Genomic DNA, 23,250 nt, shown 5'->3' with positions numbered 1-23,250 from the left:
TCTTGCCAGGCAAACACAATGGCAAAATCATATTTTGGGTTTTAGAGCCGAAATGGGTGCTTTTCCCCTATTATACCTTTTTTGCCATTCAAATATTACTTCTATCCAGGTTCCTATATGGGAAGTAAAGTTGCTTGACTCCCCTTTGATTCCTTGAATATATGGATTAAAGTTGATGTAGCAAACACAAGTTAATAAAACATTAGAAGAAACTCAGCATCTCCCTCGAGAGGTCCGGCCGATTACACATTCCTTTAAAATGGTTAAGTGACCACATCTGTGCCTCAGGCAATCATTGCCACTTTTCTCCTTCATCCTGACCTTGGAATATTTTTGCCATATATACAGTATTAAAGACCAAAGCCTTTTTTGGTGCTAAAAAATAAGTACCATCAAAATGTAAACAGCACTGCCAAGTAAGCCTCAGGATGGGGGTGGGGGATAAAGTAGTAGCGTGAAAGGAATGGATGAGCGCCAGAGTTCGCCAGTGTCAGCAAGGGCTCCTGATTCCCGAAACCCCTGCCTCATCTCAGTGAGCAGAGACCTCCACAATGAATGCTGGTTTTCAGAGATTATAAAAGGGCATCCACAAGACAGCTTTGGCGTTTAGTTTCCTTATTAATCGTATATGCTATGTCAATGCTACCACCCATACATTTTATATCATTTTTTATTTGTGCCTGGTTTTATCTTCAGGTCCCCATTAATCCAAACATGTGATAAAGATGTCACCCACAACTCCACAGATAAATTTCACAAAGATAATTCCTACTTTACAGTTTCTCCAACAAACGACTCCTTTCAGTGTGTGAATGGGAAACACATTCCTCAGAAGAAGGCCTGTGATGGTGTCAATGATTGTGGAGACCAGAGTGATGAGTTGTGCTGTAAAGGTAGAGATGAATCTAGCCTTTAAACTCTCAAAAGCATTCTTTTGACTAAGAAAGTAGAAGCAACTTTACCATTGAATTAAGATTCCATCTCATTCCATTTTAAGAATGAAAAAACACACCCCTCTTGTATTTATGTTTGCACAGAGTGCCGAGGTGAAAGTTTTTTCTGTAAATCGGGTGTTTGTATTCCAAAGCAGTATAAGTGCAATGGTGAGGTGGACTGCATTACTGGAGAAGATGAAATTGGTTGTGAAGGTAATTTAAAGTTTCATGGTTACTGTTTTTCATTATTTGACCCAGGGGTTTCAGCAGGCTTTGTAATTATTGCCTAGAGCCAGTTCGTCAATAGGGACTATAAAATGGCAATTTCATTTTTTAAAATTTTTATTGAAGTATAATTAATTTACAATGCTGTGTTAGTTTCAGGTGTACAGCACAGTGACATATATATATATATATATATATATTCTTTTTCAGATTCTTTTCCCTTATAGGTTATTACAAAATATTGAGTAGAGTTCCCTGTGCTATACAGTAGGTCCTTGTTGGTTATCCATTTTATATATAGTAGTGTGTACATGTTAACTCCTAATTTATCTCTCCCCCCTTCTCTTTAAATATGGCAATTTCTAACTCAACATTCCTTCTGCATTTATTAACTGGAATTCTATAGAGAAGAACTATTTTGTTTTCACGAAATTCAGTTCATCGTAGAAAGGCAGAATGATATAATTCTTTCCCTTTACTTACCAAGTTTCAAAGCAATGAGTAGGTGCCCTTTGCTTGTTGGTGCTCATTGGAAAACCTCCAAAGGTGGAAAATATTTACTAGGTACCTACTGTGTCCCACACAGACTGACTTCCTGCTCCCATTGATGCTTTCTGGAGGAAACATCTCCCTAAGTTAATATATTCATTCATCTACTCAATGGATATTTATTAAATTCTTACTATGTGTGCCAGGTCCTGTTCCAGATGCTGGGTTACAATAGTGAATAATATTTCAAAATCCCTGCCCCCTCATGGATCTTATATTCTAGTGGAGGAAGAGAAACAATAGAGAAATAAGTAAAAATATCTAGTAAAATAATAAGTACTAAGAAAAAAAATAAAGCAAGCAAGGAAGATGTCAAATGCCCCGGGGAGGGGGCTAGCAGTAAGTTCTGAAATTTTAGGTAAGGCAGCTTGGGAAGGCTCACTCACTATTACTTTTAGGCAAAGCGCCAAAGGAAAAGATGGAGCCAGCCATGCAGATGTCTGCAGAAGAGTATTCTAGGCAGAGGCAACAACCAGTGCAGTGTTCCTAAGACAGGACGATTCCAGTATGTTTGAGAGCCAATCAGCAAGGAGGCTAGTGTGGTGGGTGTTCCAGGTGGGGTTGGTGGGTTAGAAGACAAGCAGTGGGAGAGGTTGGAGCGGTGCTTGGGTGGAAGATCAAGGCAGATCCAGTGAGGCCTGTTAGTGAGTGAAATTGGGTCTCTAAGCAGAGGAACGGCATGATCTGACTTACATTTTAAATCACGATTACCCTGGCTGGTGGGTGGGTGGGGAATAGGCTGTATGAGGGCGAGGGGCGAAGCAGGGCAACCAGGGAGGAAGCTACTGCAATAATCCAGGGAAGAGATGATAGTGACTAGGATAAGTTGGTAGGAATGGAAATGATGAGAAGCAGTCAGATTCTGGATATGTTTTGAAACTAGAGCCAAAAAGATATGCTGATAGATTGGATGGGGGTGTGAGAACAAATGAGCAGTCAAGGGCGGCTCCAGGGGCTTTGGCCTGAGAATGGAAAGGATGGAGCTGCTTTCTTCAAAGATGGGAAGGCTGCAGGAGGAGTGTGGGTCCTTGAATCCACCTCACTTATGGAACGAATCCAGTGGTGCGCTGGTAAATGTTTAACAGTTGGCTTTGAAGAGGGACAGGGACTCCCTGATTTGTAGCTTTTGCTAATTTCTGGGCTGTAAATTACTCCCACCGTGGATGATTTCAAGCCATTGACATGATGTCACAGAACGCAAACTGGGAAGTGACACAACAGCCTCCTGTGTAGTGGCAAAGTCCGTGTCAGGACACCACTGAATTACTGTTAATGGTTTATGGTAGGTTTTTGTACTCGTCTTACCTTTCCTTCTCAACAGCAAACACCTTTAAAACAGGATCAAATTATTTTTACGTTCCAAATGTCCCAGGTAAAGTGCCTTCCACATAAGCATTAAATAAATGTTGAAGATATGTATGGATAAGTTAATTGATATTAATTATGTGTAATTGCTTGGTATGCCAAGTATTTGACTTTAATGAAATTTTGTTTAATCTTCCATTGATATCAGTTCTTAAAAGACACACTTTTTAGGATTTCAAATCACGTTAATTTATTTGAAGGGTATAAAGCAGTTGAGCAAAATACTTTAATTTGGTTAAATGTAGTGAAATTCTTAGTGAAGAAAGGAAAGAAAGAAGTTTCAAAAAATTTTTCAGGGAGGAAGACAGTGCCCTGACTTTTGCCAGTGCAGCTTGATAGCTTCCCTCACCCTCAGTTTTACTGAGATATAATTGACATACAACACTGTAGAAGTTTAAGGTGTACAGCATGAGCTTGACTCATATATTGCAAAATTATTACCAAAATAAGTTTAGTTGATATGCATCACCTCATATAGTTACAATTCTTTTTCCTTGTGATGAGAACTTTCAGGATTTACTCAAAGCAACTTTCAAGTATACCATACAGCAGTGTTAACTATCGTCACCATGCTGGTGACGTCACTAGCCCCAGTGCTTATTTACCTTATAACTGCAAGTTTGTACTTTTTGACTACCTTCACCCAGTTCCCCACCTTCACCCAATCCCCTAGCCCCCAACCCCTGCCCCTGGTAGCCACAAATCTGACCTCTTTTTCTACGAGTTTGGATTTTTTAGATGCCATATATAAGTGAAACCGTACAGTATTTGTCTCTCTCTGAAGCTTTCACTGCTTCAGTATAATATTTTGGGTTTCCTCTCTACCTCCTCCTCTTCCTCCCCTCTCCATCCCTCTTCTCCTCCTCAGAACTTGTTAGTTTATCAGAAAAAAAAAAAAAAAAAAGAATCCTACTGCAAGGGAATAACTATAATATAAAACTTACTTTTAGTATTAATTTCTTGAATCCATATCAAAAATACATTTTGTCAACTGTCATTGTTACTTCAGTTTATCCATCTTTAGAGTGAGCTGTGCTTTGTATTTCAATAATGATTCTAATTTTTCCCTCTCTGAGAAAGGGCAAGTGAGAGCAGAGATGTGAAATAAATATATATTCATTGATCTCTCCTTTCAGGGAACAGATCAGAATCACTAAACCAAGGGAGGTTTGGAGTATACCTTAATTTCATTTATCCTTTATAAGCCCACTTTTTATTAATATAAGTTAAAAAGAGTAAATAAATTTTGTTTAACTGTATAATAAGTCTGCTGTTGGGTATGTATTCAAATGTATCTAAAATACGAATCCTTTTTTAAAACTGAAGTTAAAATGATTTCCTTGCTGTGGTGAAACTGGTGTGTGTTTAAATGTAAGATGAAATATTTGTTAAGCAGTATTAAAAATCAAAGTATTAGGTTGTGCCCACAAAAAATGGCATACTGTGGTTCCCTTTTATCTTTTTGTAAATATTAAAGTTGTTATACTATTACTGAAATATTAATGATAAGTGTATATTTAATTCAAGTGAAAATGATCTCTTTGCTACAGTGAGTTTCTTGTTTTGTTTTTAGGAACTGGACATCCTGAAATTAAAGGTAAATCTATTTTTACAATAGATTTAAATAAATAAATTTTGTAAATTTATATTACAAAATTGAGAAGAATAAGGTGTTCTAGCTTGAAATGGTATGCATTTTTTTTCCAAATAAAAATTATCCTTTGCTGTGGTAATTTTTTTGTTTTTGTTCTTTTTTCAGGCACTTTACATATGGCTCAAGGTAAAAAAATTATTAAATTTTCAGGATATTGCAGAATTGAAACAAAATACAAGCAAGCACTGCTGTTATCTTATATTTTAAGGTAACTTGGTAAACTTTCATTCCCACACTCCCCGTTCACAGCCTGCTAGCCAAAAACCACCCAAGGCGCATTCCCTGCACATTTCACCTCTGCCAAATACCCTTCTCTTCCTTTGCTTTTTCCCCCAAACCAAGGCAGCTCCTGAAGAAATTGTCACTAGAGGAAACATAACACCTTTTTGTGACAGGTATTTCCTTATTTACTTTTGTAACAGATATCCCGAAATCTTCCAGCTCTTTAGCGTCATCCCTTTCTTCATTATTCATATAAAATGACTACTAAAAGTTTACGGTCCTCCTTCGGGTTCCTGAGTGACTTTTATATGCTCAAGATCAGCCCTGTTCTAAAGGGCAATTTCAACTATGTCTTTGTATTCCCTCCCTCTTGTCATTTTGCCCTCCAAGGCTGCTGTCCTTTTTGTTTTGTTTTGTTTTTGCTTGTTTGTTTCCTCTTCTTTATTCTTTTCCGCCTTCCCTCCTTCTTGTCCTTCCTTCCTTCCTAGTTTCAGACCTCAGGGGCAAAGAGATGCCTTAATGATATTCCTTAGTTCACTGCACATGATCATCTCTGTCCAGGCAAGCCCCCTCTCTTGCTTTATTTATTCTCCTTTATTCCTATACCTTACTCCCATTCCCCATAAGCAACCATTTTAATGTGATTTAATGGGTATGTCTTTTTGTTTGTGTACATTCTTATCCAGTGTGTACTGTTACCTTGTGAGCATACGTTTGTCATTCACATAGTATTGTGTTCTAGATCTTATATTTCCTTTTTATCTTTTCACAAAGCGTTATGTTTTTAAGATCTGTCCATGTTGCGATGTTTCCATCTAATCTGTTGCTTCTAACTGCCACATGATAAAACACTGTGCTGTTCATCTTTCACAAGTGACTCCCTACCTTCTCAGTAATGGACTCTCAGCCCGCACTCACAGTGCAGTGAATATCCTCTCCTTAAGGATGTGTGGGAGGATTTCTTTGAGACATCTAGCTGGGCCAAGAATTGCTGGGTCTTGGGGTATGCCTCTACTTAATCTGACAACCTAGGGCCTGCTCCTTCTCTGGCAGAGTGGTCCTCACCTCCACCGACAACACCCAAGGGCTTGCCTCAAACCCACTAACATTTAGTACTATGCAGCTTTCTAATTTTGCTAGTCTCATACTCCCAAGTGACATGGCATCGTTTATTAATTTGCATTTTTGTCGTAACCAATGATTCTGGGTTTCTCTTCATATGCATACTAGCTTTTTGAGTTTCCTCTTCCTTTTCTTTCTGTCCTTTTTCCAGTTCACATCTTTTGCCTCATTTCATATTGGGACTGCAGTCTTCTTTCTTGTTGTATTCTAGATATTAATCCATTTTCAGTTTTAGACATGCAAATACCTTCTTCCATTCCGTCACCCATCCATTAACTTTAGCCAAGATTAAAGATTAAATTTAATCTTTAAATGTTTAAATTTTTATTTAATCAAAGTCATTGATTGTTTTTCTTATGGTCTGTGCTTTTGGAATTTTATGCTGCTCTTCTAATATCCAGTATACCTCAGCTACACTGGACTTTCCCCATCTTCCTTTGTTGAGCATTTAATATGAAGTCTTCTCTTTGGTTCACGTTGTTGCTTTTGTGAAAGCTCTGAGCAGAAAATAACCTAAATGTGTAGCATAACAGATACGTGTATGTCTCTCCCAAAAAGAAGTTGGGAAATCCAGTGATAAAACACAGGATTGCTGCAGCAAAGTAACCCCTCTGGGCTGCACCCTCATCCAAGACAGAACAACACGTTGTGGGAATTCACCTTTGGATCCTCAGGTCAAAGAACTGATGATCCTGTCCATGACTGAAATGTTCTAGGACAGTAGAGTGAAGATGGAATCATCCCATATAACTTCAAGCAAAGGTCTAAGAGAAAAAAAAGGAAGAAGAGAGAATGTGTTTCTGTTTTTCTTTTTGTTTAACTTTTGACTTCTGCATCCCAAATGACTAATAATAACTATGCCTAACACTGAAACCAATTAAACATTGCATAACCCCTGTTAAGAGGTGCCTTATTATATACACAAAATGAGAAGACCCTTTTTAATGTCAGCTCAGGACTATTTCGGTCAGTGTCTGTAACTGCTCCCTACCTTATATAAGGACCTTGCAGGACTTCCCTGGTGGCGCAGAGGTTGAGAATCTGCCTGCTAATGCAGGGGACACGGGTTCAAGCCCTGGTCTGGGAAGATCCCACATGCTGCGGAGCAACTGGGCCCGTGAGCCACAACTACTGAGCCTGCGCGTCTGGAGCCTGTGCTCTGCAACAAGAGAGGCCGCGATAGTGAGAGACCCGCACACCGCGATGAAGAGTGGCCCCTGCTCGCCACAACTAGAGAAAGCCCTCGCACAGAAACGAAGACCCAACACAGCCAAAAATAAATAAATTAATTAAAAAAAAAAAAAAAGACCTTGCAAATGCAGAGTTGAAAAAGATGCTTTTCTTCTCTGAACTGGGCATTTCGCCTGCTCTAAATGCAGAACTCTGCAGCACCATGAGTCTAACCATTCACTTGTGCGAACAGACACCAGTAGTTTGTGCCTGAAAATTTTCTTACATAGTTCATCTTGAGCCTTCACAATTACCTAGCTATAGAAAGGAAATAAGATTTTGTACTGTCCTTTTTAAAGGTAGGACAAGGTTTAGACAGGTAATTATTAACAAAGTTTAAATGATTTTAATGATTTACTTCTTACTATAAACACCATATTAAACATTGGAACTTTTGTTTGATTATAGAAGAAACAGAAATGTTGACTGCTGATATGGATGCAGGTAAGTTAGCATTATTCTTTTTTACTGGTCCTTCACTGGTTAAATTTGCATTCTAATGTCATTTGCGTGTGTGTGAGTATGTACGCATATATGCAATATAATTGATTCAAGCAACAATTACCTTTGATATCAACTTAAATAGAAAAGAATAACGTAACTACTTTCCTTATCATTTTTAAGAAAAACAAGCATAAATGCTTCTTGAGAACTGCTTTGAAAATGGGTTAATTCATATGGCTAGTTTTGAAATGAAAACAGCACTCTAGTCCTACAAAAGATTTTTCTATTTGTTATGAGATTTGTTAGGTCAGTTTTGTCAAAAACAACCAGATTTCAAGTGTGACCCAGGACATACATTTTGAAATAGAAAAATAATAGATGTGAATTGAATGAACCTGCTCTTTTGCAATATTTTAAACCATGATAACAGGAGGTCTGTGAAGATCTGTATGTTGGCCAGTTCTGCACTGAGGGCCAACTTTAATTAAAGTATTAAGTTTCTGGGAAGACAGTAATTGATAAGAGCTTTTGAGTCAGACTGACTTGTATTAAATCCTGACTCAGTTATCTGTTAGTTGTGTGACCGTAGGTGAGTAACAAGCTCAAATGCAAATTAGGAATGAAGTATCTCCCTATTTTAGGAGGTTTAAAAACTGAAGTTCATGTAAGACTCTCTTCCAATTGCCAGGCCCAAAAACTATCAACAATTTTTTAAAAATCAGGCAATGAGTGACAGATTTAGATCTCAAAGCTACAGATATCAGTTAGAGGGATTTCCAACAAAGGGCCCTTATTTTCTATTCAAGGTAACATTAATTTTCAGATACTACCCAAGCTGGTTTCATAGTCCTCAAATGATGGGGTCCCTCCTCTTTCAAAGGTCCAAGCAGAAATTTAAAATTTATCATCACACTCTTCCCCCGACACAGTTCTTAGGATGGATGGGACTCCCCCCAAATTCTTTTATCCACATTTGTTCACAACTTCTCTCCCTTGAGGACCTACCTCCTTCTTGTATGTTCAAAGTAATTGAGAATGATATTAATTTTCCTTTCTCATTCGGGATGGCAGAAATTTTTGTGACATGATAAAATAGAGGGAGAGAATAAGAAGAGCATCTTCTACTTTTACTTTCTTCCTTTGTCATGAATTCTCTTGCAAATTCATGTCTTAAGCCTTGGTCTACCATGCCTCCCAGTGACAAACGTGCCTTGTCTGAGTGCTCACAGAGGAAGGAAATATCATCACATGTCAAGTGGCTAAAAACACAACCCGCCTCCCAGCCCACTGATCCTGGATTGTCCAGGGGTTCCGGCACATTACCTCTCAGGGTTAATATGATGATTAAGTGAGATAAACTATATACAAAGTACTTAGCATGGGGCCTGACAGAAAGTACTCAACGTTAACATCATTAATGTTAATATTATTGAAAAGAGTCCCACATAAACGGCCTCTAGAAAGTGAAAACTATGAAAGTAAGAAGCTGGAGTTCTGCATGTGACCCCCATCCTGAACTGTCATGGTAGCAATGCCGAGGCATGTGGCTCCTCTTATCTTCCAGAGGCTAGTAAATGTTTAACCCCTCAGGCAGCCTCTTTCTGCCACTAGTCCACCTTGGGCAGAACTTCAGAGAATCAAGCCACTTTTAATATTAAGCCAGAATTTTTAAACAAGGTGAATAGCACAGTTTAGCATCTAAAATAAGTTACTAATGAATCTGGCCTGTTTCATATTAGTTGTGACTCTGCTGTTTTTATGGCATAGATAATCAAGAAGTTTGCCCAGAACGTAATGGTTTCAAAATCACAATGATGCAATCTCTTCCTTTCTTAAAGAAAGAAAATGGATAAAATCGTTTTTCCCTAAACTGTCCTGTGGAGTTAAAAACAGCGCGCACATTCGAAGGAAACGAGTCATAGGAGGAAAGCCAGCAAAAGTGGTAAACCCACCCAAAAAGTTATAACGTCACTTCCCAGGAGCAGCCCAAGTTTGGAAAAATAGAGGTGGGGGTGGAATGTGGTAATTACAAGAGACTGAGAGTCTTGCCATGGAAATATCTTCGAGCCACCTGTCTGGGAGGATGGCAGTGACCACACAAATGTCTTTACAGGGAGACTTCCCATGGCAGGTGGCAATTAAGGAAGGTGAGAAAATCAACTGTGGAGGAATTTATATCGGTGGCTGTTGGATTCTGACTGCTGCACATTGTGTCAGGTAAAAAAACGTCTCCAGTAGATGTTGGATTTCCTGAAACGATGAAGTTAGGTAATAGAGATTGTGGCAGGTGATAAATAAAAGCATATATAAGAAAAATAATTGACAAGTTCCACTCTATTATCTGCTAAACGCCCTCTGATATTCATGATCGGGGTCCCAGAGGCCAATTCCCCAGAACCCACTGTGTTCCCCTCACACCAAACTGTTGATCCCAGCTGGCAAGGGCAGATCAAACCTGTAGGTACCAAGTTATTTCACTTGACTCATTTGCATGGATCAAGGTCAGCCTGGAGAACAGGTTCAGAATTCTGCCCTCAGTTATGACCTTTAGAATGAATGAAGCACCATTTATTGAGCACCTCTTACAGACCAGATACTGTGTCCAGCACTTTCATATATGTTATTTTGTTTTAATATTCTTAACAGTCCTAAGAGGTAAATATTATTCCTCCCATTTTCTAGATAAGCAGACTGAGACTAGAAGTTACATAACTTGGCTAAAGCAACACTACAAGTCAGTTGCAGAGCCAGGGTAAAATCAAGTTCAACGTATCTGACAGTAACTTAGATGAAGGCCTGCTTAGAAAATCTGCAGGTGACCCAAAGTTGAGAGAGATAAGAAATCTGTTGAATGACACCCATAAAAATCCTCATGGATTGGAGCAATGCACCAACTCTAATTTCTTCCCTCTGAATGACCCTTTTCTCTTGGCTTCTGTTACACAACACTCTCCTGGTTTTCTACCTACCTCTCTGGTCACACCTGCTCTGCCTTCTTTGCAGCTTCCTCCTCCAGTGACTGAGCATTACTGCTCCCCTGAAATACCTGAGTTCCTCAAGGTGTATCCTGGCTTCCTCTTCTCTTCTTACTTCTTCTTCCTAAAATTATCTGTACTTTAAAATACCACCATACGCTGGCACAACGATATTTCCAGCCTAGACCTCTTCTCCAACCCTGACCCTACAGTACACTGACTATCTTGGCTCTATCAGAAGTCAATCAAATTCAAAAGGTCTAAGACCGAGCTCATGATATGCCCCTTCCCCCAGATATGGCCCTGACCCAGTGTTCCCTATCTCAGCAAACGACAGCACCATTCATCTAGCTACACGGGGCAGAAATCTAAAAATCTTCGCACTTCACTCCCTCAACCCTACCATAGCTCAGCCAGTGTATCACCAACTCCAGATGGCTTCTTTAATTTCCAGTTATTTAATTCTCAAAACTTCTTTCCACTATTACCGTGCTCCCACCTCTCTCCTGGATTATACCAACCGATTCTGAATTGGCTTACCCGCAGTCACTCTGCCCAGCACTGCCCCCATCTACCCATTGCCTACTGTGCAGCGAGAGTAGTAGTTCCATGCCTGGTTCTGACCACTTCCCACTTAAAATTCGACGGCTTTGCATTCCTCTTGGGATAAAAAACTAAACAAAATGTTTAACACAGTTCATTAGGCCCCAAGTGATGTGACCCCTATTTACCTTTGCCGATCTCGTCTTGCTCCACAGTGTCACTTCTTGCCCCTATTCCACCTGCTCTGGCCTTCTTTCCATTATTCAAGTGTACCTTGCTCCCTGCTGCAAAAAGACCTTCACATATGGTTTCCCATGCCTGAAAGCATCTTCCCTACCTTGCTTCCCTAGTTAGTGCTACTCGTTATTCAGATCTCAGCTCAATCCTCACTTCCTCAGAGAACCTTCCCCCACTGCCTAAAGTCTAACCCTCCTGATATGTTCTCAGAACCCATGTGCTGTGAGTTCCTCTCACTTTTTACAGTAGAATACATATCTTCGCTGGTGTGATTATCCACTTAATGCTGCATCCTTTCCTAGACCCTGAGTTCCATGAAAGCAGGAACTATTTCCGATTTGCTCATTTCTGCATCCCAGTGGCTAACACAGTGCCTGGTAATAGTAGGTACACACTAAATCTTTGTTAAGTAAATTGAATGGATCAACAGTTAAACATTAAACAATATTCAGGACCTCTGATCCTGAAAAACAACCAAAAGGAATATGAAACACAGCATTCTTGGAACTCTAAGTTTAAATAAAAGCACCTTGAACACTCATTAGTTCCTAGGACATCACTGTTTAACTGTAAGGTGATTCCCTGAGAAAGTGATGGTAGACACCCAATTTGCTGGAAACCACGAGGTGAAAACTGATATGAAAATAGAGTGAGGCATCGGGACAGGCAATATTTAGCCCATTCACCATTTCAACCAAATTCTAAAACAGCTGCTGTGTTCCAGGTATAATACTCAACACAGGCATCTATCTATAGATGATAAGACCCTATCTTTGACTTCAGGTAGCACAAACAGGAAGAAAGGCTTGTGAGCAAATAAATACAATGCAGAGTTAGGATGAAGTCAGTTTTAAAGGTCAGAATGATGACTGCTGTGGTCTTCACCCTGGGAACCTCTGGGGTTCTGTGCTTTGACTCCCTATTTCCTCAAGCACATTTCTTGCTAGACGCTCTCTGGTCTCTGCTTAAACACCTTCAGTGCCGGTGCTCTTACTTCAGAGGCAGCCAACTCATTCTACTTCTGGCATATCTGGTAGTTAGCAAGATCTTTATGTCCCTAATATTGAGCAGTTAGATGAACTATTCCTCTCTTCATTTACCCGCAGACTTTAATTCTGTCCTAAGAAAATCTAATTGCACTGTTTCATGACAGCAAAGATAAAAAAAAAATCCAGGAAAATGAAAAACTTCCTTAAAAAGGGAGAATTTAAAGATGAAGCATCAGAAGTCCAATTTATAGTTGTTTTTTTCTCAATATATTTATTTCCCTTTTCCTTTCTGTTACAGAATCAGCAGAATTCGTCGTTACCAAATATGGACATCATTTACAGACTTGTTAAGACCTGACTCTCAGATAGCTGTTCAGTTGGTAAATCAAATTATTATCCACGATAAGTACAATGGAGCCACCTACCAAAATGACATAGCTTTGATTGAAATGAAAAAACACTCAAGCCGAAAAGAATGTGTGTTGCCTCATTCCATCCCTGCCTGTGTCCCCTGGTCTCCCTATCTATTTCAACCTAATGATAAATGCATCGTTTCTGGCTGGGGTCGAGAAAAAGGTATGTTTTACAGTTTGTTAATCAGAATCCAGGGGCTGAAAAATGAATAGGAATAGAAATGCATAGGAGCTAATCTCCTAGTGTCCAGAGAGAAACATTGCATCAAATCCAGAAATGTGAATGTCCAGCCAAGGCCAGCTCATGGGCATAGGACCTGTGTGGTTGCCCATGGGCTCTGGGCACCAAAGACACTTGTGCTTGGTGTACTGCTCTATTGTCACCATCAAGAAATCCTTAATAAATTTTGCAGGGGCCCCACCTCACATTTTCAATTTTCACTTGGTTCTGCAAATTATGTAATTGATCCTGACCTAGAGTTTCAAAGGATACCTATACTCTGTGATATAGAACATACATTGAGGGGTAACCATTCACCAAGAAAAAAATAGAGTGACGGGGGACATATAGCATGGGCTTTCTGGATTTGTTGGAATGACATGGATGAAAGATAAAAAGCTTTTCAAAGGGATAATCATAGTATATGCTGAGTCAGTGATCCCACAACCCTTCAGCTCTCTCTGCTGCCCTCACCTATTCTCCATGCCTCACACCTCCACATCCCACAAGAGAAAGAGAATATGAAGAATTCATTCTTTGAGCTTCTAAGAAGACTTGAGGTGAAAATTCATATGAATAAGAGATGTAGACCCTTAGGGACAAATTATTAGCAAGACATGCTAAATTGGAGATAGATTAGAATTAATTTAGGCCATGCTTTTCCCTTCTTCTCGAAGTCAGCCTAGAAATTTAGCTTCCTTTTGACCTCTTAAACTCTTTGTAAATAACTTCACTGCATTAGTCTAATAGACTCCTATTCCAACACATTCTTTATAATTGCCATATTGAAAAGTATAAAATATGCATGTAAATGAACCTGGATTTGTGGTATGTTTGAATACCCAAGATTTACAAAATACTAAAATTTTATTAGTAATTAATTCATCCAGAAACTATTATGTCCTTATATTCGTTCTTTTTTTTAATTAAATTTTTTATTGGAGTATAGTTGATTTACAATGTTGTGTGAATTTCTGCCATACAGCAAAGTGAATCAGTTATACATATACATATATCCACTCTTTTTTTAGATTCTATTCCTATATAGGTCATCACAGAGTATTGAATAGAATTCTCTGTGTTATATATTAGGTTCTTGTTAGTTATCTATTTTATATATAATAGACTTTATATGTCTACTATGTCATATGTCAATCCCAATCTCCCAATTTATCCCCTCCTTCCCCTTTCCCCTTGGTAACCATAAGTTTGTTTTCTACATCTGTGACTCAATTACTGTTTTGTAAATAGGTTCATTTGTACCATTTTTTTACATTCCACATATAAGCAATATCATGTGATATTTGTCTTTGTCTGACTTACTTCACTCAGTATGACAATCTCTAGGTCCATCCATGTTGCTACAAATGACATTATTTCATTCTTTTTATGACTGAGTAATATTCCATTGTATATATGTACCACATCTTTATCCATTCCTCTGTCTATGGACATTTAGGTTGCTTCCATGTCCTGGCTATTGTAAATAATGCTACAATGAACACTGGAGTGCTTGTAAAAATTCGAATTATGGTTTTCTTCAGATATGCCTAGGAGTGGAATTGCTGGATCATATGGTAGCTCTATTTTTCGTTTTTCTTAAGGAACCTCCATGCTGTTCTCCATAGTGGCTGTCCCAATTTTTATTCTCACCAACAGTGCAAAAGGGCTCCCTTTTCTCCACACCCTCTCCAGCATTTGTTGTTTGTAGATTTTTTGATGATGGCCATTCTAACCGATGTAAGGTGATACCTCATTGTAGTTTCAATTTACATTTCTCTGATAATTAGTGATATTGAGCGTCTTCTCATGTGCCTCTTGGCTGTTTGTTTTTTTAATGTCAACATTTTAATATTTTATGTTATTTTATTTTGGCTGCACCTTGCGGCTTGTGGGACCTTAGTTCCCCAACCAGGGATTGAACCCCAGCCTTTGGCAGTGACAGCACAGAGTCCTAACCGCTGGACAGCCAGGGAATTCCGTGTTCTGTTTTTTAAAAACTTTTATTATGTACATTCACATGTACTCACAAAAGAAGAGATAAAAGTAAAATAGACCTACCTTTCCTCATGCAGCTTTCACAGTTATCAACATTCCACCATTCTTGTTTTAGCTCCCTGAATTGATCACAATCACAATCGGATAATTAGGAAAGTTTATTTGTAAAGGAGTTAATAATAAAGATGTAGGTGGGAGGTTGGGGAACCACAAGGGCTATGCAGGAACCCAGAACTAACAGTACCAGAACTGAGACCTTTCCTGTATCTGAAGGTATAAGGTGAAGGAGAAGTTACCAGAAGGAGAAAGAGTCTTAGGTAAAGCAGGCTACCTTGAGAGAAGTAATGACCTTGGGTTGAAGGTTATAGCCAGCCCCAATCTCACTATCCTCTCTCCTTCCCTCCTTCCCTTCTGCTGGAGTCCTCTGCTGGAAAGCAGAGGTGAAGGCATTCCTATCGAGGCAATCCCTCCAGCTCAGGCTCTCAGGGCAGAGGGCAGGGCATTGAAGGGTGGAGAAAGGATCCGAAAGACAAATCAGGAGCTTTTCAACATATTCCCCCACATGCACTTACTTTTTCCTGGAGCATATCAAATCAAATCCCAGCTATCATGTAATTTTACCCATGAATGCTCCAGTATACATCTTTACCAGGTAAGGACTTCAAAAACAAAAACAAAACCACAACACCCTTCATACTCAACAAAATAAAAATGATTCTGTAATATCGTCTAATAACCAGCTGTGTTGAATGTGCCTTAATTATTTACAAAAGATTTTTACAATCAGATTATTTCCATTGGGATCCAAACAGTGTCCACACATTGCATTCAGTGGCTATTTTTCTTAAATCTCTTTTAATCTAGAACAGTTACCTCTTCCTTTCATTTAAAACGTATTTATTTTAAATGAAACTGGGTCATTCTTATTTTAGAATTTCCACACCTTGAGTTGGGATGATTGTATCCTTGATGTGACATTTAACATGTGCTTCTATTCCATGTATTTTCTATAAACTAGTAGAGATATTCTTATGCACTGATTTATTTATTAATCAAATGTGATTCAACACATTTATTGAGCCCTTTCTGTGAGTGCAAGATAGTAAGGCTAAAGTGCTAAGATCTCACTGATGAAAAATATGGACCCAGCCAACAAACAAGAGATGCTGAGGCTACAAAGTGGGATGGCAAAGGCCAGCTCTCAAGGGACTTACAGTACAGAGGCGCCATCAGATGTGAATGCCACCACCAGACAGCAGAACGTGACAGAGGCTTCAAGAAACATACAAAACAAGAGTTCAGGGGAGGAAGCAATCCCCCGATTCTTAAAAATCTCTCACATGTTACAAGAGCTCCCAGTTTTTTATTTTTTGCGGTACGCGGGCCTCTCACTGTTGTGGCCTCTCCCGTTGCGAAGCACAGGCTCTGGACGTGCAGGCTCAGCGGCCATGGCTCACGGGCCCAGCTGCTCCGCGGCATATGGGATCTTCCCGGACTGGGGCATGAACCCGTGTCCCCTGCATCGGCAGGCGGACTCTCAACCACTGCGCCACCAGGGAAGCCCCGAGCTCCCAGTTTTTGAAGGCTTATCCTGAGTTAGGGGAAATAATAAATTACAAATTTTTGAAAAGCTGTTATCCTGAATAAGGTAGTCATATTAAGACTAACTTGAAGTAGGACTTGAAGGAGAAAAAAACTCTTTCCTGATTTGCTACATACATTGGTGGATTTGTTTCTTCCTCTGCTTCCCAGAAGAGAAGAATATTCGTCCTACAGTTAACTACTACGTGCTCAATACACTGCTAGGGTCTGTGGCGGTGTCCTCTCAGGACAAGCAAGAGGTCTCTGTCCCCAGGTAGTTTAGAGATTAATTGAGGAGCCACGTCATTGGGCATAAAATATTTAGTGTATAATAGGATTACTGAGTTCCTGCATTACATAAATATTTATTAAGTAACTGATTTGTGCTAGCATGAGGCTGGGTGCTGGTGCAGCAGTGAATGAATCGGGTCTAGCCCCTGTCCTCTTAGAGCACATAAAAGTTGCTGCAAGCTGGGAGAAAGGAAGAGGGGAGACAGGGCAAAAATTTACTCCTTGTACCTGAGACATCTCACCCTGTGTTCTTAGGTTGTTGTCATCTTCCCTGGACTGTCAATCAGCAACAGCACCTGGTCCTTGTCTTTCCTTGGACCAAGTTCAAGTCCCAAATCTGTGACTTAAAAGGAAAGGAAATCCTAAATCCTCTTTCAATCACTTTCAGATCGTTTAGGAGATAGAGTTCCTCACAGAAGCAAAAACACATAGATACTGGTAACTTCATATGTATTTCCTTCATCTTAAATTCTTATATTAAAACGTTGTTTGCACTCTAACAAGCCCTTTCAAGGAAATAAGGGACTATAAGAAGACAGGAGCTATTTACATAAGCTGATAACAGATTCCTAGCCATCCCCCAGCCCTGCCACTGGACTCAGTGATCAGAATGGAATAGTCTATCCTATTCATCTCACAGTACCCAGGCCAGACGTTCAATAATGCCCCTTGACTATTTTTAGAAAGACAGTTCTAGAAACTGGGGATACCATCAGTTGTATGACTAAGTTTGCTAATCAATTATCCTCAAAAGTTTACATATGTATTAAAGAAAATATATATTCTTATATGTTCCTTATGGTTTACTAAATTATGAAAGTAAATACTTAGAGTTCTCATTTGTAACTTCAAAATGTCTACTTGTTTTCTCTCTTTGTTTAGATAACAAAAAAGTCTATTCACTTAAGTGGGGTGAAGTTCACCTAATAGCAAACTGCTCTAAGTTCTACCCAGGTCGCTACTTTGAAAAAGAAATGGAGTGTGCAGGTAAGCACTGAGTGGCTTCTCAGAAATATCTCTATACTCACTAACCAAACATGTTTTTCCTCCCCACTGAGTCACCCCCTTTATCTGGGCCTCCAACTCTTTCCTTTGGTCTCTGGCTCTTGCATCATCAAACATTTTCAGCCCCTTTCCCTCAGCTCAAGTTCCACAGTCTGATACCAAGAGGAAAAATCTTCCTTAAGCCATTATGCAGCAGTCTAGCAAGGTGATTAAGAGCACAGCCTCTGGAACCAGACTGCCTGGGTTTACATTCCGGTTTTTACCAATTACTACATGTGTGACCTTGAGCAAGTTTCCTCACCTGCAACCTTGCTGATCTTAATAGATGAGGAAAGTGAGATGCAGAGCAGCTATATAAGTTGCCCAAGTCTTACAGACAACAAGTGGTATATTCGGGATCAAAACCCAGACTTCTAAGTAAAAATCCAAATGATCTCATTTCAAATGCATCCAGTTGGAAGTAAATTCTCCTTCCTCGGAAATCCCTTTATGCTTCCCACAATACCTTCCACTCTCTCCTTTAAGATCACAGGGATGCTACTGCCACTACCTAACACAACTACAGCAGTCCCTACTTTTGTTGGTGACCCAAAGGCAGGGCACCAGCCAGAGTAGTGCATTTAGGACACTTTATTGAAACCATTTATAAATAGTGGGTTATAGAAAAAGGCAGAGTTATTGACCTTCTATAACTTCTTGGATACAGTGATTTAAAATCTCAGAAAGTCGTAAGAGTGAGAAGAAAGTAAACAGGCCATTTCCTGTGCCCTCCCATCTTAAAATGGAGTTCAGGATTACAGAGGACAAAAGGAGAGAATAGCACAAAATCTACCAAGGGGCAATAGCACAGTTAAGAGGACAAGCTCCGAGGTCTGGCTGCCTGGGTTCAAGTCCAGGCTCTGCCACTTATTAGCTGTATGACCTTAGACAAGTTAGTTAACTTCTCTGTGTCTTGTCTCATCTTAAAATAGGGATAATAATGATACTTCTCTCATAGGGTTGTGGTGAGATTTAAAACAATGAATGACTAATACATATTAAGCACTCAATGATCACTAGGTACTTCTATTATTTTCCCACTCAGCCTTTGAAGCTACTTTCAGATTGCTATCTCATCATAGTATATGCGTCCACAAAGTAGAGGAAGGAGGGGGAGCCCTTGCTAAACTTGGAGAATGAATAGAAGACACAGCATTTCCCAACCTGCATCTCTACAAGTCCGTGGGCCCGCTCTGTAAGGGAGCGCACGTGTTATTGCCTGTTAGGCAAGTGTAAGAAAGTCAGTGTCAGTACAGGTATTGGTGGAAGAGGCAGGAAGTCGGCATGGCAGCCTTGATAAATGGAAGTAAATGTGTGATTTTCTTTTTCCTTGGTCTTTCTCAGGTACAGATGATGGTTCTATTGATGCCTGTAAAGGGGACTCTGGAGGCCCCTTAGTCTGTAAGGACGCCAACAATGTGACTTATGTTTGGGGTGTTGTCAGTTGGGGTGAGAACTGCGGAAATTCAGAGTTCCCAGGCGTTTACACAAAAGTGGCCAATTATTTTGACTGGATTAGTCTTCATGTAGGAAGGTCTCTTATTTCTCAGCACAATGTATAAAAAACTGTGCTCTCTTCTTTCTACTCTTTTTCTCTCAGGAGTTACATTTTAATTGAAATGATACTGCATAAGTAGTACTTCTTCAAGGAAAAAAAATAAAGGCAATTTTATTGGACATTTTTTTAAAGGTCTCTACAAAGTTTATGCCATTTTGGAATTCTGTTCAATTCTCAAATAAAAATTCTAGTCAAGCATACATATTTTACTTATTAGAAAACGTGATTGGGCTTCCCTGGTGGTGCAGTGGTTGAGAGTCCGCCTGCCGATGCAGGGGACACGAGTTCGTGCCCTGGTAGGGGAAGATCCCACATGCCACGGAGTGCCTGGGCCTGTGAGCCATGGCCACTGAGCCTGCGCGTCCGGAGCCTGTGCTCCGCAACGGGAGAGGCCACAACAGTGAGAGGCCTGCGTACCGCAAAAAAACCCCACAAAAAACCAAAACACAGCCTAGGGACTTCCCTGGTGGCACAGTGGTTAAGAATCCGCCTGCCAATACAGGGGACACGGGTTTGAGCCCTGGCCCAGGAAGATCCCACATGCTGCGGAGCAACTAAGCCCGTGCGCCACAACTACTGAGCCTGCGCTCTAAAGCCCGCGAGTCACAACTACTGAAGGCTGCGTGCCTAGAGCCCATGCTCCGCGACAAGAGAAGCCACCGCAATGAGAACCCCGCGCACCTCAACGAAGAGTAGACCCCACTCACCACAGTTAGAGAAAGCCCACGTGCAGCAACTAAGACCCAACACAGCCAAAAATAAATAAATAAATAAATTTAAAAACACAGCCTAGTTGCGGCCACCCATAAGTTCCCATTCCAAGGCATTTAATCGTTCAGACAAGAATCAGCACAAAACAGCATATTTTATATTTTCATAATTTGTTTTGATAATTTTGACCATAGTTTCTTTCCCTAATTCCTCTTTCTATTTTTTTCTTCCTGCACTACAATTGTGTTTTCTCCCCAGTACTCCATGGACACGTCTCTTGTGAAGTTCACCAATAACCTACATGTTATTAAATCCAGTGATCAATACCCTGTCCTCAACTTCTTGCACACCCGCGGAAGTGATGGTTCTATCTTTCTTAGACACGCTGGAATGTAGCTCTCTCCTGCTGCACTCGCCTGTTCCTTCTCAGTCTCCTTTGCTGCTGCTTAGTTACCTGACCCCCTACAACTTAGACCCTCTTTACATGCTCACTTTTTAGAGGATCTTAACTAGTCCCATGGCTTAAAAGCCGTTTCTATGCTGACGACTTCCAAGTTTATTTCCAGCTCTTATCTCACTTCTGAACTACAAATTCAGTGCAAACTTCTCAAACATGGTATGTCTGAAATTAATTTTCTAAATTTTCCCTGAAATCTGCTTCTTCTGGAATCCTCCCCATTTTAGCTGGTAAGAACTCTCTATCTTTCCAACCGTTTAAGCCAAAACCTCAATGTTATCCCTGAGTCTTCTTTCCCTTTACACCACATTCGGTCCATCAGTAAATCCTGTTGGATCTACCATGACGTTACATCTAGAACGTGACCACTTTTCACACCTCCACTGCTTCCTCCTTGGGCCAAGCCGTAGTAATATCTTACCTAGTTTATAATGTCCTAACTGGCTTCCTGACTTCCTCTCCTGTCCATCCACAGTCAAAGTATATATAGACAAACTAGCCATTTGCTAGCAGGCAAGACCTGGAAGCTGTGGATTTGCAACCAATAGTGTCTGTCTCGATAATAACAGGTTTTGCTGAGTAGATGAAAGTGCCCTGTAAAGAAGCCTCAAATGCTATTTGGGAGAAAAGATGAAAGTGGGTCATCTAGGAGTTATGTGATATGGTCAGTCAGGGCTGGCTTCACCAGCAAGCATCCTGTGCTAATGCACAAGGCCCTGAACCTAGAAGGGTTCCAGACTTGCTTTCATATCTCCCGTTATCACCTTGAACTTCTTAATAATTTTTGAACAAGGGGCCTTGCATTTTTACTTTGTGCTGAGCCCTGCAAATCACGTAGATGGTCCTGTGGTCAATGCCATACCCTGGTATCTGACAGCAGGAATTAAGAGGAAAAAGTAAATCTTGGAATCATTGCAGCAGAACAAACATCTAATGATTGATTATGGAAGAATGTGAAAATAAAACTTAGAATCTTGTTTTCTGGAAAGATGGCAGTGATTTCCATGAAGAACACAGTAGAAAAGGAGATCTGTTTGAGAGAAAAAGAGAAGATCTCTATCAGCCAGAGGAAATGGAGTTTGAGAATTTGATCCCTAAGGAAAGATGCGACAACAAAGACTAAATCTGAATCCTCAGAGCTGAGGCTGTATTTAGGGTAAAGAAATTAGATGAGATCACCAAGGAGTAAATGTATACAGAAAAGGGAAAAAGGAGAGATTTGGGGTGTCTATAACAGGGCTGGAACCAGATAACATTACAATATTCTGTCTTTTTTTCTGAAGACTTATTCCCATACCAGTGAGTTTCTCTGAAAGAGCCGAGCCTGGTTTAAGTGTTCCCCTGGTGGAGCTAGGTGGGACCTCAGAGGTAATCTGGTACAACATCCAAACTTCAGAGATGAGAAACCCAAAGCTCCAGAAAGCTTAAAAAAAAAGAATTCTGTTTCTTTTTCCCAACTGTTGAAATGTGCTGTCCAAAAATTAAAGAAAAAAAAAACTTTGGCATCTGGTTATGGCAGAAAGAGACCTTGGGAAGTCCCTGGAGGTCCAGTGTTAGGATTCGGCGCTCTCACTGCCAGGGTTCCGTCCCTGGAACTAAGATGCCGCAAGCCACCTTGATTTGACTGGATACTGTCACATGACTGCTCTGCGGGCACCTCAACTCCTTTACTGTAAAAAGGATAGTACCTCTCAAGCACATTTCTCCTCTTCCTTCCACTGTAGTTCAAGTTGATCACAGCCCAAGGGTGCCTGGCTGAGCATCTGAGGGCAGACTTAAGGCAGGCCGGTCTCCACTAACCTAGCCTGGGGTTGGGCTCATCTGGCGACCACCTTTTTTGTTTCTAATTCGCCCAAAGTTTGTATTCCTGAAAAGCGGTGTTCTGAGTGTGAGAGATCAAGTCCATGAAGTGCCTGGCACAGACTAAGCTCTAAATAGATAATTCTTATGAGCTCTGCACTGCACATTTATTATAAACTCATGAAGCTTGTAAGAAACACAAAACGGCAAACTAGAATTTATTGGTAATTCTTATAGAAAGGACACATCTTTTCTCAACACTTGCAATACTGCCCTGGATCTTACTGTCAAATTCTTGGAAACTGCCAGGATACTAAGATAACTATTTTTAGCTCCGGTAGAAATTACTGCAATTATTATTTAAGGATTCTGCGCTGCACTGGGAAAAAATACAGGGAAATGTCACTGGAGCCATCAAGTTACAAAATATCTTGAGTAGGAAAACTGTGCTTTCCTTTTTTTTTTTAACTGCGTTTAAGTATGGAGGACGGCTTCTTCCTTACCAGGGAAGAAAACTCATGGTTTTATTGTCAAACCATTTTCTTCTTCCAAAATTTCTAAACTAGCATCTAGCTCGTCTTTGTCAACCAGGCACCACCACGGCCTTGGGTTAACATGTTCCAATCCCGTTCCCCCAACGGCGGCCACCGCGGTTAGAGAGGACCGGGTAAGGACCCGAGGAGGTGA

General features: G+C 40.2%; 1 protein-coding gene across 2 annotated transcripts in view; it reads left to right on the top strand.

The window, feature by feature from the left end:
• The window catches only part of CFI (complement factor I), a 41,793-nt gene extending 22,000 nt beyond the window's left edge, over positions 1-19,793 (top strand). Inside the window, exons 5-14 of one of the 2 annotated variants that reach the window (XR_003002853.1) lie at positions 780-893; positions 1,038-1,148; positions 4,648-4,671; positions 4,834-4,854; positions 7,711-7,746; positions 9,585-9,688; positions 9,860-9,963; positions 12,789-12,870; positions 17,876-17,980; positions 19,382-19,516. Coding sequence is in view for 1 of the 2 variants with exons in the window: in XM_024741967.1 (XP_024597735.1) it covers positions 780-893; positions 1,038-1,148; positions 4,648-4,671; positions 4,834-4,854; positions 7,711-7,746; positions 9,585-9,688; positions 9,860-9,963; positions 12,789-13,066; positions 17,876-17,980; positions 19,382-19,599 (1,115 nt within the window). In the remaining variant the exon portion in view is untranslated. Of the gene's footprint in view, positions 1-779; positions 894-1,037; positions 1,149-4,647; positions 4,672-4,833; positions 4,855-7,710; positions 7,747-9,584; positions 9,689-9,859; positions 9,964-12,788; positions 13,067-17,875; positions 17,981-19,381 lie in introns of both variants that reach the window. The other variant, XM_024741967.1, reaches the window with a different exon arrangement.
• Positions 19,794-23,250: the final 3,457 nt, after the last annotated feature.

Source organism: Neophocaena asiaeorientalis, unplaced genomic scaffold (assembly GCF_003031525.2).
Source record: "Neophocaena asiaeorientalis asiaeorientalis breed wild unplaced genomic scaffold, Neophocaena_asiaeorientalis_V1.1 scaffold534, whole genome shotgun sequence".
NCBI lineage: Eukaryota > Metazoa > Chordata > Mammalia > Artiodactyla > Phocoenidae > Neophocaena > Neophocaena asiaeorientalis.
This window is presented reverse-complemented; position numbering and strand designations above follow the sequence as displayed.